This window comes from Condylura cristata, unplaced genomic scaffold (genome assembly GCF_000260355.1).
Source record: "Condylura cristata isolate star-nosed mole 26May11 unplaced genomic scaffold, ConCri1.0 scaffold00003, whole genome shotgun sequence".
Lineage (NCBI taxonomy): Eukaryota > Metazoa > Chordata > Mammalia > Eulipotyphla > Talpidae > Condylura > Condylura cristata.
The window spans coordinates 19,365,222-19,383,063 of NW_004567104.1; the positions used below are offsets into that span (position 1 = coordinate 19,365,222).

At 40.0% G+C, this 17,842-nt stretch overlaps 1 protein-coding gene across 2 annotated transcripts in view; it reads right to left on the bottom strand.

Annotated features, from left to right (window-relative positions):
• Positions 1 to 17,842, bottom strand: part of MCCC1 (methylcrotonoyl-CoA carboxylase 1 (alpha)) — a 59,976-nt gene that overhangs the window by 41,459 nt on the left and 675 nt on the right. For both annotated transcript variants that reach the window (XM_004675017.2, XM_012734369.1), the window contains exons 2-4: positions 14,299 to 14,345; positions 11,315 to 11,451; positions 7,774 to 7,869 (exon numbers count right to left, since the gene is read on the bottom strand). In XM_004675017.2, coding sequence (XP_004675074.1) covers positions 7,774 to 7,869; positions 11,315 to 11,451; positions 14,299 to 14,345 — 280 coding nt within the window. The remainder of the gene's footprint in view (positions 1 to 7,773; positions 7,870 to 11,314; positions 11,452 to 14,298; positions 14,346 to 17,842) is intronic.

Genomic DNA, 17,842 nt, shown 5'->3' on the forward strand with positions numbered 1-17,842 from the left:
TAAAAAGAAAAGAAGTTATCTTCTAATAAAAATAAAATTCGATCACACATTCTAGGAAGGGCCTCAAGAAGTTTAATTTCTTAAACTCATGCCATGTGCAGCAACATGGATGGAGCTGGAAGGGATTATGCTCACTGAAATAAGTCAGAAGGAAAAATAAAAATATCAAATGGTTTCATTTATAGGAGGAATTTAAGAGAACCAAATAAGACATGGGGGGGGAAGCATATTGTTATTACAATATGAAACACAACAAAACAAAAACAGACAATTATACACCAGAGAGATCCTACAGGAGAGAGGGACAGAGAGGGATCAGAAGGAGGGGGTGGGGTGGAGGGGAAGTAAACATTGTTGTTAAATGAACAATAATGTAAATAGATATATAAATAAAAAATTTGAAAAGATCTTTAAGTGACACTGAAATTTAATAACTGAAAAAAAAAAAGAAGTTTAATTTCTCCTTACAGGAACAATTTGCTATGTCCAAATCAGAGTATTTGTGAGCATATACATGAGTTAAAAGGAAAAAAAATTCTATGGTTGTTAGAGCACTAAATTCCTAATCATCAAGCATATATTGACATTTAGCTACCAATTCACTTTGTTAGGTCACAGGATCGCATGCTTATTTAGATTTTTCATGCCATAGTATTAACATGTCTTTAAAAGCAAAGAAATAAAAACTGCTATCTCCTACCCCTCTTTGCCAAAATCATTTTTTTCATTCTTAGTTTATATTTTTTACTCTACTTATTCATGCATATAAAGCGATCAAAAGTTCTTGTTGTAGACCACCTTCAAACAGAAATGAGATGCTTTCTTTTCTTTCTTTAAGTCACAGCCTTAAAATCTTGCTACTAACTAAGCCTTTCCTACCATACCTTTGATACTTGAGACATAAGGATTTCCTTTTGGTCAACCACATGGATTACCAGTTTTTAGTTAATAACTTGCTAACTCTTTAAAGTTACTTGTCAGTGATTCAAAATATATGCAATAAAGTTATTCATTCCTGATGGCATGTTAAACGAAAGTGGAGCCCATTTATACAAACATTCATGCGTGGGTGATAATCCAGATAACTGAATGGCTGAGAGCTGAGAAAAAGTTTTTTTTCTAACTTTTCACTAAGGAATAATATACACACAGACAGTTGCGCATCATGTGTACAGCTATTACAGACAACACAGTTCTCACAAACTGAATGCACCTGTGTGGCCAGCAATAGGGTAAAGAAACAAAATATTGCATTCCAAAAAATACCTTTATGCTTCCTTCCAGGTCACTCCAGGCACTTCACCCAAGGCACTAGCTTCATTAGCTTTACAAGGCTCCTCAGGTCATTCAAATCTGCAGCCAGGGTTTACTACTACCTTTTCCCAGCAAGAAAAGGTCAAAGACAACTGACATGCAAAAGAACCAGCCTACTAAACATGTCTACTAGTTTATCTTCCAATTCTCTCAATACTGCTATATTACCAGGCAGCTCACCAGAAAATTAGCTTACCTGTAAATTTACTCTAGCATCTATAAAAAAAAGCCTATGTCGGGGAGTCCTCCCTGGTGGCACAGCGGGTTAAAGCACAGCACTAAGAAGCTAAAGCCACTTCTGCATGAGTTCGAGTCCCGCCTGCCCCAGAGGTGACCACATGGCGCCGCAGACCTCTCCTGACCCACCGGCTGCTCTCCTCAGCAGTGAACTTCATCGATCTGCCTGTTCTGCTCCCCACTCTGTCTCTGGTGAAGCCTCTCGCCGCCCCTGAGCCTCTGGCCTGTACCCCAGTTCTATATGAACAAATAAATCTTTAAAAAAAAAAAAAAGCCTATGTCAAAATAGCTACATTAAGAACTCTACATTTTGGGAAAACTTGCAAAAATCACTATATGCAAGTTATTCTTTGTTAGTATGATCAGTAAGTTTCTTCTTTAAAGTCAAAATTAAGGTAATCTTTACTCCAATTGGCAATTATCCTTTTACTAGAAAGCTTTTGTAAGTTATAACTCATGAATTCTCCTTTTGATCACAGCTGCCAAGAACTAAAGTAGCTTTCCTGAGCCTAAATTTTCTGACAATTCCAATCCCTATCCCTCAAAATAGACCCATATTCCCTGTTTTGCTACCTGTAATATTTGCAAACCATTTCAAATCTTGAATGTCCAGGCAAAATGTGTGAAAATTATTTTTCCTCATTGTTTGTGTTCAGTTTTTTTATGCCACTCACCTCTGTGGCTATTGCGCATGTTAATGCAGAAGGTGCTTGGGAGCATGGGCACAGGGCATGTGTATATGACTGGGGTATCTGAAGCCTGGGTGTGTGTACATTTGTAAGTATGCACACCTGAGGCAGGTATAAGAGTAGCCAAAGCAGCAGCAGCGGGATGAGTGGCATGACTGCAGAGGAGATCACTAGATGCTGTGAGAAAGGGAATGCCAGGAAGAGGCGAGAGGAAGGTGACGATTCATAGGGAGCTGGAAGGCTCAGCTGTCTACCTGCCTCCCTACCTGGTATGCCTGTGTACTTGGTTCCTTAAGAGAGCATTAAAGCCTGAAAATCCACCAAGGGCCCCAGGACTCTCTTTATCCATCTGCCCAAATCAATAGTGAATCTGCCCTGTGCTTGCTTCCACTATATTACAACCACCTAACATAACACTTATCCAAACAGGCACAGTTGTGACAAAGTCTCTGTAAGAAGCATATCATACATTTCTAGACAGTTGTTATTTAAAATGAAAAAATAGTCTCTGAGAGGTGTCACTAAGAAGGGAGTGGATTTTCACTTAAAAAGAGAAGCCTGCGGCCCTCCCTGGTGGCGCAGCGGCTTAAAGCACAGCACTGAGAATCTAAAGCCGCTTCCTCATGAGTTCGATTCCCGCCTGCCCCGGAGGTGACCACATGGCGTGGCAGACCTCTCCTGACCCTCCCGCTGCTCCCCTCAGCAGTGTATTTCGTTGATCTGCCTGTTCTGCACTCCACTCTGTCTTTGGTGAATTCTCTCACCCTCCACATCTCTGGCCTGTATCCCAGTTCTGTATGCACAAATAAAATAAAATCTTTAAAAAAAAAAAAGAGAGAGAAGCCTGCTTAGAGGAGAAAGCAATGATAATATAAGGAAGCTGGCTGGCCTATAAGAAAAGAGTTTTAACAAACTGAAATTTGTGATTAAGCAAAACCTTCCCTCTCTGCAAAATGCAAGACAACAATGTTCTTTCTATTCAGCCAGTACTGATGAATAGGAGTCAGGAAACTTGTTTTACCCATTCTCTTTAATTTTTAAAAAAGATTTATTTATTTATGCATATAAGAACTGGGGTGCAGGACAGAGATGCAGGGGTTGAGAAGATTCACCAGACAGAGTGGGAAGCAGAACAGGCAGACCTACTGAAATACACTGCTGAGGGGAGCAGTGGGTGAGACAGGAGAGGTCTGCTGCACCATGTGGGGGATTGAACTTGTATTGCACTGACTGTGGATAGCTTCATAGTGCTGAGACTTAACATCCTTGTAACACCAGGGAAGCCTTGATCCTTTCTCTTTCAATGATGACATTTCCTTTCAGACCAGCTGGAAATCTTGATAACAATGCAAATTCCATACAAAGTTGTAAATCTTAGGGATTGGGTGGGGCCTGAGACTGCAATTCTAACAACTCCCAAATGATATTGATGAGGAAAATAGAAAACCTGAAGGAGACATCACAAGGTTAAAACCTGACTTATATGCAAGGAGGTGGGGGCAGAAGGAACTAACATGACCATGAACCCAGTCAGAGAGACTTCTATTATCAGACTGCTTTAGGGAATATTGGAAGCACAGACTTGAGGATAAAGATACAGAGATTGGGCCCATTGTGAGATTCCAAAATCAGCAGCAAAAAGGCCACCCCACAAAAGAGTGAGCCCCTCCCAAAGAAAAAAGGACTATATCAGGACAGTCTCTGCACTGGCTTAAGAAAGCAGTCCTCTGCCCACCTGTGACTATGCAGGTGCCTCTTTCCACCTGCTCTCTCCCTCTGCAGGGCAGCAGCCTCCTGCCTGCCTGTTATCTGTAACTGCAGGGGCTTCTCTGCACTGAGCGGAGACTGCTCTCCTCAGTCTGCCTGCCTGGCTCATGCAGACCTCTCAGCACAACTGTCCCTCTGGGCAGCACTCCCTGCATGCCTGTGCCTATGCAAAAGTCCTTTACTCCTCTGCCCTTTTCCCTAATAAACCTGTTCTTTAAATACAATGGCAAAGTGTGTGTATGTGTGTGTCTATATACATACACACACTTTGCCGTTATATTTAAAGATATATGTATATATTTATGTATGTATGTATGTATGTATGTATGTATGTATGTATGTATGTATGTATGTATGTATGTATGTATGTATATGTCTGTCTCATAGAGCAACTTAGGAACTCACTGCATGCCACTGAAAGGGGAGTTCTGATGAAACCTTTTCCAGAGTGAACCCAAGGACCCTGAACTCCAAAAAACGCCATCATGACCATGGACCACACTTGGGAAACCAAGACTTGATGATTTTAGATGTGAGGTAATCTACTACATTAGATTTCATTTTGTTAAATAGAGGTTAACAATACTATGTTAAGTATGCTCAAATGCATGATAAATACAAAAAGTGAGATTTATGTTAAAATAACTATTTTCCTAACGAAAAAGATAAAGTTCATGTATTATTTCCTTTCCCTCCTCAGGATCTTTTGCTCCTAAATAACTAAAAAAAGTTTTAGAGCCAAGCATATTTTAAACATCTGTATGTATAAATTAATGCCCAAGTTATTCAGAGTAGAAATGTTGATATTAAAGAAGAGAACAATAATGTAGGAATAATTAATACAAAACAAAATGGATTCATTAATTCAAATTAAAGACCCTGTGTGTACCAATTCTTGGGTTACTAGGAGGTCTAATCCACTCAGATGTGGGCTCTTAAGAGCAAAAGGGAGCTGAGAAATCAAGATATGCATTCAAGTAATTAAGATAACCGCTCTGGAAGGGAGAAGACCAGGGTGGGTGGGGTGAAGGTAGAGGTGCTGGTGAAAGAATTCACCAGAGATAGAGTAGCCAGCAGGCAAGACGAGAAGTCTGTGCCCTCAGGAGGATTTGAAGTGCTGTTTCATAATCTTTTCTCAGACTTTCCCTCTTGAGATGCCAGTTGGCACATTTATCTGCTAGGAGGTCTGATTCCCATGGGTCATGGGCACAGAAACATGTTCTGGCTTCTGCTTCTGCATTCCTAGAGCTGGGCTGGTTTCTCTGGTCATAGTGGTGGGTTTTAAGGCCTTGTCCCCAAGGCAGACTTATCAATCCCCTTATCTATGCCAGCCTCCCAACCTGCCTTCTGGGCAAGTAGTGGGAGCTTCCTTTTGAACTTTATTCAATTGTACCCTGACAATAGCTAGCTATAAAAATGACTGGGGCAGCAAATCGTAGCTAAGGAGACTAGCAAATCAGTCCTTGGCTGACTAGCAAAGACATGAAAGGCTTTATGAAGGAAGAACGCAGGTGGCAGTGAAGGGCAGGACTGCTGCAGTAAACTCCTAATTCTTCTGCTAGCTTTGAGTCAAGCCCACCTTTGTCTCTCCCCACTATCCATAACCACCAGCAGCCACAATGATCTTGTCAAGATATAAATCTAATCACTTCCCAGCTTAAACTCCACTAGCTACTTAGTGTGAAATGCAAACTCTTTAAGGTCTGTAAAACCCCTAATGAGGTTGCCTTCACCTCTTTGCTTCACCAGGTCCTACAGGTTTCTTCCTGTGACAGCTGGTTTTCAGCTCCCATCCCATGGGTCCATACTGGCCTTTGTGATGGTGATCTTCAAAACATCTTTGCTAGGGATGGCTTCCTGTTAGGTTTTGCCAGCAGGAACCACAGTGGGTAAAGTGCAAGCAGAAAAAGCTTCCCTATTCTTCAGGCTGAGCAGCAGTGTTTCAGTCTTAGGCTTCTTTTGTCAAACCCAGAATCAGCTGCATTACTCCCGCAGCCAGGTGGGTGGGGCCCCTCCACAAGGATCTAGGTTAATAGGCTGCAAAATGTCCCTCCTCAAGACCCTTTTGCAGTCCAACAGATGGGCATCCATTTCTGACATTATTATCACTAGGTAATTTCAACAGTCTTTTTTTCCTTTCTCGCCTTCAAATGCTGGTGGAAGTAACTTCGAAATTTAATGGAACTTTAGTTTTACTGATTTAATATGCAATGAGACAGCCCCTCACTGCCTTTACTCCCTCCACATCGGAACACTCGTTTCTTGAATACCAAGCTTATTTTCAAGCCCCCAGACCTGATCCTTCCTCTTTGGTCACGTGGCTGGTTCCAGCTGGGAGCCAACTGAGAGAGGAGGCCATTTGTCACCCTCCCTGGTCTTTATCCCCCACCTGGCTTTACTTTCTTCCAACCACTTATAACACTTGGAACACTCTTAGTTGTATTAAGTATTTATTTTGAGGTTTATTATCTGTCTCATAGCTGGGGGGAAGGAACTGTATCTATCCTGTTCATCTCAGTTTCTATGCTTAGCAGGCACAAAGCAGAAGACAAGTGAATGATTGCTGAGGGGACCAAACTATGAATGTTAAAAGGAAGAAAAGAGCATTTCAGGCTGGTAGAACAATATGTGCAAATGCTTAGGAGAAGAAACATGTATGGTATAAGGAGACAGAGAAAAGTGTAGCTATAATACAGAGAGAGCAATGAGAAATCAATTAAGTTTTGACAAGTATTGAAAACTTTTCAGAGTTTGAACTCTATCTTATAACCACTGAAAATTTGCTTGAGAGACACAGAGGATAATAACAAAACTAGTGTTTTAGAAACACAGCAGTATAGAGAACTGATTTAGATGCAGCTGAGAGTCAGAAATCCAGATAAGAGACCAAAGGGTCTGGCTGTGTGACTAAGAAAATTACTTGTAGGGAATATTTAAAAAAAAATTCCCTACAAGTTAGTTCCTCTTTTATTTTGAAGGACAAAGAAGTAATATAATAACATCAAAGTTCTGTGCCTAGGATATTAGAAACCCAGGCAGTTAGGCCTTAGAGTGAAATTAGGAAATCAAGAAGAAAAAGATTTACACTGATAACTCAAAAATCAAATGTAAAAATCTTGGGAAGAGTAAATTTAGAAAAAGATTTCTTCATCTAAGAAATAATTTTGCTTAAATTGTACAAAGTTGCCTTTTGCATTACAAATCTTATCACCTTTTTATAATAAAATTTAAATTTTCCCCCCTAAAGATTTATTTATTTATGCATTCAGAACTGGGGTACAGACCAGGTGTGGGGGGTGAGAGGATTCACCAAAGACAGTGGGGAGCAGAACAGACAGACCAATGAAATACACTACTGAGGGGAGCAGCGGGTGGGGCCCGAGAAGTCTGCCGCACCATGGGGGTCACTTCCCTGGCCAGGGGTCGAACTCCTGCTGCAGGGGTGTGATAGCTTCATAGTACTGTGCTTTAACCAGTTGTGCCTCCAGGGAGGGCCCACGAATTTCTTTTTTAAGTTCTTTTGGCCTTTTTATTTTTTAAAAAAATACATTTTAAAATTTATTTTTAAATATCCTTGTTTATAAGTTTCACAAAAGTTCTCCCCTTAGGTGAGGTCACCCTGGTTTTCCCACAACCAAGTGCACACAGTCCTCCACACTCCATTATTTTCTCCTCTCTTCCACCCTCCCTTCACCCCTCTTATCCTCTACTCTCCACCTCCCCTCCTCTCCTGAGTGTCTCATATCTTTGGTGATGTGACTTTTACCTGTGCAGCAGAGATCCTGGCCACTTGGATGATTTTCTCCATAGAAAGGTAGCTCTGCTGTGAGGGAGCTGGGCCAATGGAATATGCTTCATCTGCCTGTTTAAGAAACATTAAAAACCCACACAGCTAGTATCTGCTATAGAACTGCTTCAGGGTCATTTTGTTGCTATAAATAAAATGATGGCTCTCCACAAACAAGTCAAGAGTTGAGGAGAAGTACCAACTCAATGTCTATGTTACAATAAGAAGTCAGCATTAGACTCATTTACATGAGTACTTGATTTTTATGTATAAGCCCTATACTTGAGTGAAATTAAAGTATCTTAGGAGAAAACAATAGCATTAGTAACAATAACTTTAAATGTACTTCAGGTCAAAAATTTGCAATTTGAGAAGACAAGAAATAAAATAGATGTGTACAGCAAAAAACAAAATTGCTTACAGACTATGGTGATAATGTTCCTTTCATATATTTGTGGATGATTTATACTATTCCTTTTAAATTTTCACACAACCATAACATCCCTTGAAGAAAACAGAAAATTTCATTCAAATACTTACTGAATGCTTACTATGTGTTATGTATTGAGGCTGGAACTGTATGCACCACAATAAACAAAATGAATGTCCCTGAGAGGGAGATACAGGCATCAATGACAACTGTGATAAAGGCCAGGAAGGAAAAACAACGTATATGTTGCAGGTAAGAGGAAGATCAATCAGGCCTGTAGGTGGTCAGGGAAACACTGAGGAGGAAGATACCTGCAGAATGATCAGGACTTGGCCAGGAAAATGGGGGAGGGGCAAGCTAGAAATGGGAATGAAGATGGGTGCAGAGGAAGGGTCTTGAGGAAGGAAGAGACCTGGTATATCTGAAGGAGTGAAGGAGGTTAGTGTGATTAGAGCACAGTGAGCAAAGGGGCAGGAATTAACTGTTGGCTGGATAGCTGGGGGCACAGATTTCAGTGGCCTTGTGAGACTGGGATGAGTTTCCCAAGGGGACTCACAAGTTTTTCCAGTCGATTTTATAATTTTTCATTCCACAATGCACAAATGCATTCTTCATCTGGAAAGTGTGAATAACAGTACAAAGGCAAAGGAGCATTTTGATACTGTCCCCTCCTCCATCCAAGCCCCTGTAGATCAACAACCTCTGTGATCAACATGGGCATATTTTCACACATGAATATATATATTTTTTAAAGATTTATTTATTTATGTTATTTATGCATATAAGAGCTGGGTACAGGGGATGAGATCAAACTCATGCTACAGTGGCTGTAGATAGCTTCATAGTGCTGAAACTTAACCCTGTGCAATGAATGGGAGGCCCATTATTTCTTTTTTAATTTAATTTATTTTATTTTTTAAAAAAGATTTATTTATTTATGCATACAGCACTAGGGTACAGGTCAGAGGTACAGGGACAGTGAGAGGATTCCCCAGAGGCAGAGTGGGGAGCAGAACAGGCAGACTGACAAAGCACACCGCTGAGGGGAGCAGTGGGTGCAGGAGAGGTTGCCACGCATGTGGATCACCTCTGGGGCAGGGTCAAACACATGCTGAAGTGGCTTTAGCCTCTCAGTGCTGTGCTTTAACCCGCTGCACCACCAGGGAGGGGAGGCCCCATATTTCTATTTCTCAATACAAATTTATATAAACACACATGCCCCTTTTTTTTTTATAACAATTGTATAATACCAGCAATATGGAGGCATCATAGTTCATTTTACCATAAAGCTCTTCACAGTCATATAGGTTATAACAGCAAATACTGCAGCAATTTGGTACATGCTTCAACTTGTATATATGCAAACAGGTCTCTGGAGAGAGATCTAGGGGAATGTTTGCATGGCTGGGTATATAACGATATGTGAAAATATGCCCATGTTGATCACAGAGGTTGTATCTATAAGGGGCTTGGATGAGGGAGGGGACAGTATCAAAATGCTCCTTTGCCTTTGTGATATTATTCACATTCTCCAGATGAAAAATGGATTTGTGCTTTGTGGAATGGAAATTTTAGTTATTACTGGTTAATTATTCCCTCAAATGATATCACCAATACATTTCCATCAACACACTAATTTCTAACACTCTAACTAATATTGAACACCTTTTATCTTTTCCAATTATTGTTAGTATGATGAATCAGCAAAAGGTTTACAGCATTAAAGCAGAGGGTAATGATTTTTATTTTAAACTATCATTTTGGGAAATTTGGGATAGAGCCAACAGTGGAAGTAGGAAGGTCTCTGATGGGGTGACAGCATTTGACTGGTAAGAAATAATACTGACTTTGACCTTAAAGTCCAAGTGGCAGAGAGCTGAAGAAGTGTAAAATATTTGGGAAATGGAATAGCACTTGGTGCTTGTTTAGAGAGAGGAGGTGAAGGCTGTATAGTGGGAAAAAAGAGGAAGATATATTCAAAGACTCCTCGATCTCTGGCAGTGGTGTTGCCATCTACTAGGTTGGGTAAATGTGAAAGAAAAGCAGGTTTAGAACAGATGAAAGGCCATGAGTTCAAGCCAGCCGTATTAGTCTGGTACTTGTGATCCAGCCAGTGATAGATGTTGACTTTGTAGTTGGACGGATCATTCCCACCTCAGCTAGACAAGGGGTTTCAGCAGAGCCATAGGAGTAGGTGATCTGGGAGACTATAGTGATAAAAGAAAATATGGAGGATTCTTGAAAAGATGAGAGAAGGAGTCAGAGCACAGGTTACATCCGGCCTCAGAAAGGAAGTGGGTAAGATACAAAACAGGCAAGCACACTTTGTGGTAGGAAACACACTTCTTTTTCTGTGAAATCAGATCACATATTGAGAATAGGTGGGTAGAAGGAGCGCTAGAGATTAGAACGCAGTAAAACAAATTTGATCATTGAACAAAATGAAAAAGAAAAGTAAGAATCAATAGGTTTGCCGGACAATGCTGAAAACCAGGAGAAGCTGGTCACAACAATTTTATGTCAATATGCTCAGAGCATTGCTCCAGGCCTGAAGAAGGTAAGAAGGTCAATAGTTGAATGCATCCTTCTTAGGTTCTGTCTGGTGTATAAAGATATAGCTAGTATCAACAGGTAACACAAACCTCAGGAAAATACGGCCCTTTTAGTTATGACTTCACAGTTAAGCTAAGGCTCAGAAACATTAAATAAATTGTCTAAGACTCTTTGGCCAGTAGGTAGTAGTTGCTAAGACTAGAACCCTCAACCTTCTCTTGGTGTATCAGGGATTTGGATACGTGTCACTAAAAGTGCAGCCTGGATGAGTCACATTCTGTGAATGGTTTTCATCAACCCTTGATGATACAGAGTCTTGTATATAAGTCAACGATACAACAAAGCACACTGTTTAGTTCAACTAGTATTATGTTTGGAAAATGTCACTAGAGGAATTAGTAATAAGATGTCTGAACTTATCTACTAAACTACTGATGACATTAGCATCTACAAATATCAACATAAAGATCTAAACACTGACTTAACAATAAACAAATATAATCACTTACAAAATTTGACTTCCAGGTTTTAACATACCATGTCTACATGCATGGAATTCCTGTCAGCCTCACTATAAACAGCCACAGACTGTACTCCCATTCTCCTGGCTGTTCGCATCACCCTGCAGGCAATTTCACCTCTGTTTGCAATAAGGACCTTGGTGATGTTTCGTCCTGTTGAAAACACCATGAAAATGAAACACAAATGTTACTGGGTAGCAAGCAATGAGAACAGGAATAAATATTCTACAACATCTAAAACACTTGTTTTTCTAACAGCATAGCAGCATCTAAATAACCATGTTAAGTAATATTCAACAGTGTGCAGCTTTCGTCACACTGAAATTCAAGATATCCTGATTGACATAAACTTTTAACTATTCAGTTTTCAACTTAAAATGAAAAGATAGTGTCATACAAAAGATCAAATTATAAAAGCTGTGAAAAATCCCAGTTACTAGTAACTACTCTATATTTTATTTTATTAAAGATTTTTTATTTACTAATACATACAAGAACTGGGGTACAGGCCAGAAGTGAAGATGGAGTGGGATGAGGATTCACCAGAGACAGAGTGGGGAACATAAGAGCTAGACTGACTGAAATACACTGCTGAGGGGAGCTGAGGGGAGCAGTGGGCGAGAGAGGAGAGGTCTGCTGCCCCTAGCTGGGGATTGAACTCTTGCTAAGTGGCTGCAGCATAGCTTCATAGAACTGTGCTTTAACCCTTTACACCAGCAGGGAGGCCACACTAACAACTATTCTTTAGTGAGTCATTTCTGTGTCCTAGGACTTGTGTTAAAGACTCAATCTGAGGAGTTAAATCCTCACAGTAATCCTAGAAAGTAGATACTATTATTATCCATCTCACTTTTAAAGAAGAAACTATGATGGAAAGAGAGGATACTGTCAGGAAAATACACAGTTAAAAGACATAATGGATCCAGGATTTGAGCCCAGACTGGCTTCACTCCAGAACTCTGCCCACTGCCTCTATCACCTAGTACACAGGGACTTGCAACTCTTGCAATAAAAGTGAGCACTACACCCGTTCCTGGCATTGGTGCCATGATATGCTACTATATTCATAAAATAAAACACACTTTCATCATCGCACACATATAAATGTTCTTTGACACTTTGTAGGCCAAAGGATTGTCACAGGACACAGGAACCACTAGGATGAAGTGTGCATGCATATCTGTTGGGGAACAGGCTACATATCATCTACTAAAAATTATTCTTTGATGACACAAGCTATGCAACCTCTGTCAACAGACACGGTACAGATGGAGGGGAAATGCTTTGAAAAATCAGACTTTTCACACTGACTTATGTTATGACCTCCCTTTTTTGTATAATCGTAATATCAAAATATTCTGAGCAGGGCCCTTCCTGGTTAAAGCATAGCACTAAGAAGCTAAAGCCACTTCTGCATGAGTTCGATCCCCGCCTGCCCCGGAGGTGACCACATGGCGCGGCAGAACTCTCCTGACCTGCCTGCTGTTCCCCTCAGCAATGTACTTCCTCAATCGCCCTGTGCTGCTCCCCACTCTGTCTCTGGTGAATCCTCTCACCCTCCGCATTTCTGGCCTGTACCCCAATTCTCTATGAATAAATAAATAAATCTTAAAAAAAAAAAAATTCTGAGCAACCTTTAGCTTATAATTGGATTACCTCAGCCTCATAAGGCACTACCTGGCCCTGACAAGCAAGAACTGCATCAGGGTGAGAAATTCCTCTTGAAGTCAAAAGTGACTTGACAACTGGCTGATTAATAAAAGCAAAATGGCTGTTACTGCAAAGTCTTTCTCACTGCCGGATGGAGGAAAACCGGAATCTTATCACTTTACTCTCTCACCTAGCCTTCTATTCAGTTTCTAAAGAATCACTCAAACTTTCTTCAGTCTGGCCTTTAGATGTGGAAATTCATCCAAGTTGCCTATTCAGAGCTAATTAGGTTTTCTACCTGCTACACTTCAAAAGAATTCACATAAGTCTTCTAACTAGTCTTTCAGGATTCTACTACCTAGTCTTTAGGTAAGGAAAGTCACCTAAGTCTCCTATTCAGAGCTAATTACTCTTTTTACTGTCTAGACTTCAAGGAAATTCACTTAAAAACTTTCTAACAAATTTTTTCAAAGAACTTTACTGTAATTTGATTTACAAGAAATTTCCTTTTCCTGCCCTCACTTTACCTCCTAGGATGTCTCAAGTAGAAGAAAAAACCATTAAGTAGTAGATAAGGCTTAAGGGACTTTATTTTAGTTAATCTTCACTATAGTAATATTAGTCTTAAACGTTGTGCATCTATGTACCTGTTTTAACCTTGATAGGTTGATTTTAACATGCTATAATCTCAAGTAAAGTTCAAAAGGACCCCAGACTATTATTAGAAAAAAGGTGATTGCGATCGGTCCCTTTCATATGCTAATGTCATCCCTCCGCCTGCTTGAAATGTGTAAAATAAACCTCTGCTGAAGGCAGAGCAGGAAGATTTGCATCCAAATCCTGACTCCCGTGTCTTCCTCACTCCCGCTCCCCTTTACTCCCCAATTTTTGGAATATCAGCTCGCCAACTTCGTTCCCACTTTAGGACCCTGACTGTGTCAGCCTCTTAACAGCCTAAATTGGGGCACGTCCCCGACACTTTTATATGTTTTTGTAGTTGAGAATTCCATGTAAAATTTTATTTGAAAAAAAGATTCTGCTACTTGAAAAAATTGTATTAAAGCACTGACATCATTCATTATTATGTCCTTCCAAGTAAAACACATGCGGGGAGAATGAAGACATACATCAAAATGTCTCAATTATTTCCCTATATATTTTAGACTCAATAGCAAGAACAATTTGACATATAGAGGTGAAAACCATAACTAAGCAAATTATCATGAAAACCCAAAACTTCAAAAGTATGTAAACACTCAATCTAACATGCACAAATTAAGAGAATAAACATTAATTAGCTGCTTAGTTCACAAGTGGCAGCAAAGCCAAAGAACAACAAAGACTTGGTACCTGTGGTTGTTGCATACTTCATGGTTCTTTGCTTCCATGTCCATTTCCTATAAGATGAATTAAATGGAATTATAATAAAACAGGATATGTAAGCTTCACCACTATAGCATTTCAAAATACTATAACTTTAATAATTTTAAACCAAGTACAGATAAGACCTTAGTTAAACAATGGAAATCAAAGGTTACAGTTCTGATTGTTCTCCCAGGTACAATCTGTTCTTGAGAAAATCACTTATCATACTTATTACTGAGGTTGGCTATGAATACAAGTCAGAGATGTATAGAAAAATCAGGGCATTTCAAAATCATGTATTTATTTTTTTTCTCAAAAAAAGGATTTATTTATTTATGCATAAAAGAACTGGGGTATAGGCCAGAGGTGTGGGGAGGAGGGGTGAGAAGATTCACCAGAGACAGAGCGGGGAGCAGAACAGGCAGATCTACTGAAATACACTGCTGAAGGGAGCAGTGTGTGGGTCAGGAGAGGTCTGCTGGGCCATGTGGGTCAGCTCTCTGGCTAGGGATGGAACTTGTGCTGTAGTGGCTGCAGAGTGCTTCATAGTGCTGCGACTTAACCCTTTGCACCACAAGGAAGGCCCTCCCAAATTTTTTTTGACTAGAACCCAAAGTAAAAGCTGTATTTGACTTTACAGAAACCAAATATACACACAAAAGCTAGTGAAGTAAGACTTTTCTTATGTTTGGATACATTCTATATGATTCCATTTTATTAAAAATATACTAGTCAAACTAAATTTTGAAAGGCACTGATTGAGGGTGCCTCCCTAGTGGTGCAAGGGGTTAAGGTTCAGCAGTATGAAGCTATCCGCCACTGCAACACTGGTAAGATTCCCAACCAGGGGAGGTGACACAGGGCCTGTCTTGCCTGCTCCCCTAGGCAGTGTACTTCGGTAAATCTGCCTGTTCTGCTCCATAGTGTCAATTTTCTCACTCCTCCTGGCCCCCTCCCTCGCACCTCTTGTTTGTACCCTAATTCATCTATATAAAAATAAATAAAATCCTAAAAAAAGAAAACCCAAAAAACAATGAATGAATCAACTCTTGATAAATCAGGTTTGAACACTGAAGCTCTGAGAAGTAAAAGAAAAGAGCTACTCAGGGAAACAAAGAATGTTGTTTGTAGACCAAGAAGAGTCCTTACTCACCAACTGCTGGGAACTCCAGAAGGTCACTTTATATGTCAGTATTTCTTTTTCCCAATTTTATTTTTTTACACCATAAACATAATTTTTTTATATCATTCTTCATTTTGTATATTTTTCCATCTCAGTTGTAATCCCCATGGATATGTCAGTATTTCTTAATCTTTTTTCTTTTATTATCACTTAATCAGAAAACTTACTAAGAAGTAAGATTTTATACAAGGGGAAGGCCACCAACCATCGCAACAGCTAAGATTTTTTTTGGTTTTCTCAAGAACCAACTTTCACTTTACAACTCAGGAATCAGTGCTGTACAAGAGGTGATCTTAAAGATGCTTCTCAGTTTTAAAACATACAAGTTTAGTCTGAGTTCTTGTATTAATAAGTAATAGAGAAACAGAGATTAAATCACTAGAGGTATCTTAAGATAGAAATCCATTAAGGACTATGATATTTTTCTTTTACTTTCATTTGCATTTATTTTATTCTGAAATTAGTCCTGGGGGATAAGTCTTTATTTTTTCAATTTCTTTTTTCCTGTGTAACCTCCCCTTCTGTTTTAGGAGCAATCTGGTTTTTTGTTTTTTTTTTTTTTTTTTTTAAGATTTATCCATTTGTGCATACAGTACTGGGGTATAGGCCAGAGGCTCAGGGGTGACAAGAAGCTTCACCAGAGACAGAGTGGGGAGCAGAACAGGCAGATCGACGAAGTACACTGCTGAGGGGAGTAGCGGGTGAGTCAGGAGAGGTCTGCCACGCCATGTGGTCACCTCCTGGGCAGGCGGGGAATCGAACTCATGCGGAAGTGGCTTTAGATTCTCAGTGCTGTGCTTTAACCCGCTGTGCCACCAGGGAGGGCCCAATCTGCTATTTTTGCAGGAAGGATCCTCTATATGCTGCAGGGAGAGCTCATGCTGGGATTAACCTGGCCATGAGCTTTGTAAATACCACATCTTGGGCTTTGTTTACCTGGCTATGCTCAATAGGCAGAGAATCTACTCTTGAGTTCAGCATTACTGAACTTGGCATTTTAAAGCAGATGCAGTCAAAATGCAGTACTCTTTTTGGGTCACTGACCCCTTTGTTCAGTATCACTGTGTGGCCTGATAGACAACACTCTGATAACACTGGAATGGCACAGGCTGTTTCTGTGGAATGAAATCCTTCAGATACATGGTGGCTTTTTGTATGTGTGTGCCCCCCATAGTGAGGGCAGTTTCACAAGTGTTCTTAAAATGAATATGAAGCTTTGAACCTCTTGCCCTGCATAATTTTGTAGGGTTTCTTGGGCCAAATGAACAGTGGACTATTTGAAGAGATAGATCACCTAAGGCAGTTAGAGAACTAAACAATGGTTAAGTTCCATCATGCCTACTGATGCAATAAATTAACACTGAAACTTTAACCAAGGACTGACAGAGAGATCAGATTCACTTTGGGAAAAAAAAAAAAAAACAAGAACAAAAACAGAATGTCTATTAGATGTTAGCTAAGAATAAACTGAGGAGCCAACAAGCTGTAGAAGCAATTTCATTTGAGTCTTTTCTACCCATACCTGGAAGACTTGGCAAAACTATGATTGTAAAGGACTAGCGATTTAGATCCTTTGAGAAAGAAGCAATAAAAATACAATGTAGATTAGATATTATGTAACTATGGAAAATAATATGTATATACTATGTATACAAGCATTTAACTGAATAAGACTAGCATTTCTCTGGGGCAGAAATGCCACCAGCAGTATTACTATAGAAGTCCCACACTCAACACTAATGAGGCACTCAAGCAGATGCTGATGTTGTGAGGGGCTCATGGGGAGACCCACAGTTTTGTGGCTTGAATCCAACAAAAGTGATCTCAGAAGGCTGCTGCTTACTTACATTTTTTCAATTCAGCTGACCTTGCTTTATTTTCAAGGAGCAAGGAATCATCTTTCCTATACTTTATAAGGCATTTTCTAGCTCTTTGTTTCTTCTAATAAGATTCCTGGGTAGATGTACCAATAAAACGGCTGCTTCTTCATAGTCACTGTCACTAAAGCTTACAGCTCAGAATTGGAACTGCTCTTGAGTCAGGTTATTAAGAGTGGGTGAAAGCTTTGTCCAAACTTTCACTTTTGCATACAAGAGCATGTGACAAAACAGCTTCTCAGCCCTGGAAAGGGTGAATTCAGGTTTTGTTGATTTCAACAACGGGAAAGAATCCCAGGAGTCTTTCTCAGGAACAGGACACCTGATGGGAGGCAGGGTAACTGAACAACGCTTCAGGGTGACCTGGCTCCATCCCTTAAGGAAGGCAAACTGTTGACTTCTTTGGGCTTATAACAGCTTCCAAACAGGAACTATGCAAAAGTTAGTTTTACCCTGGGGGAGGGTGGGG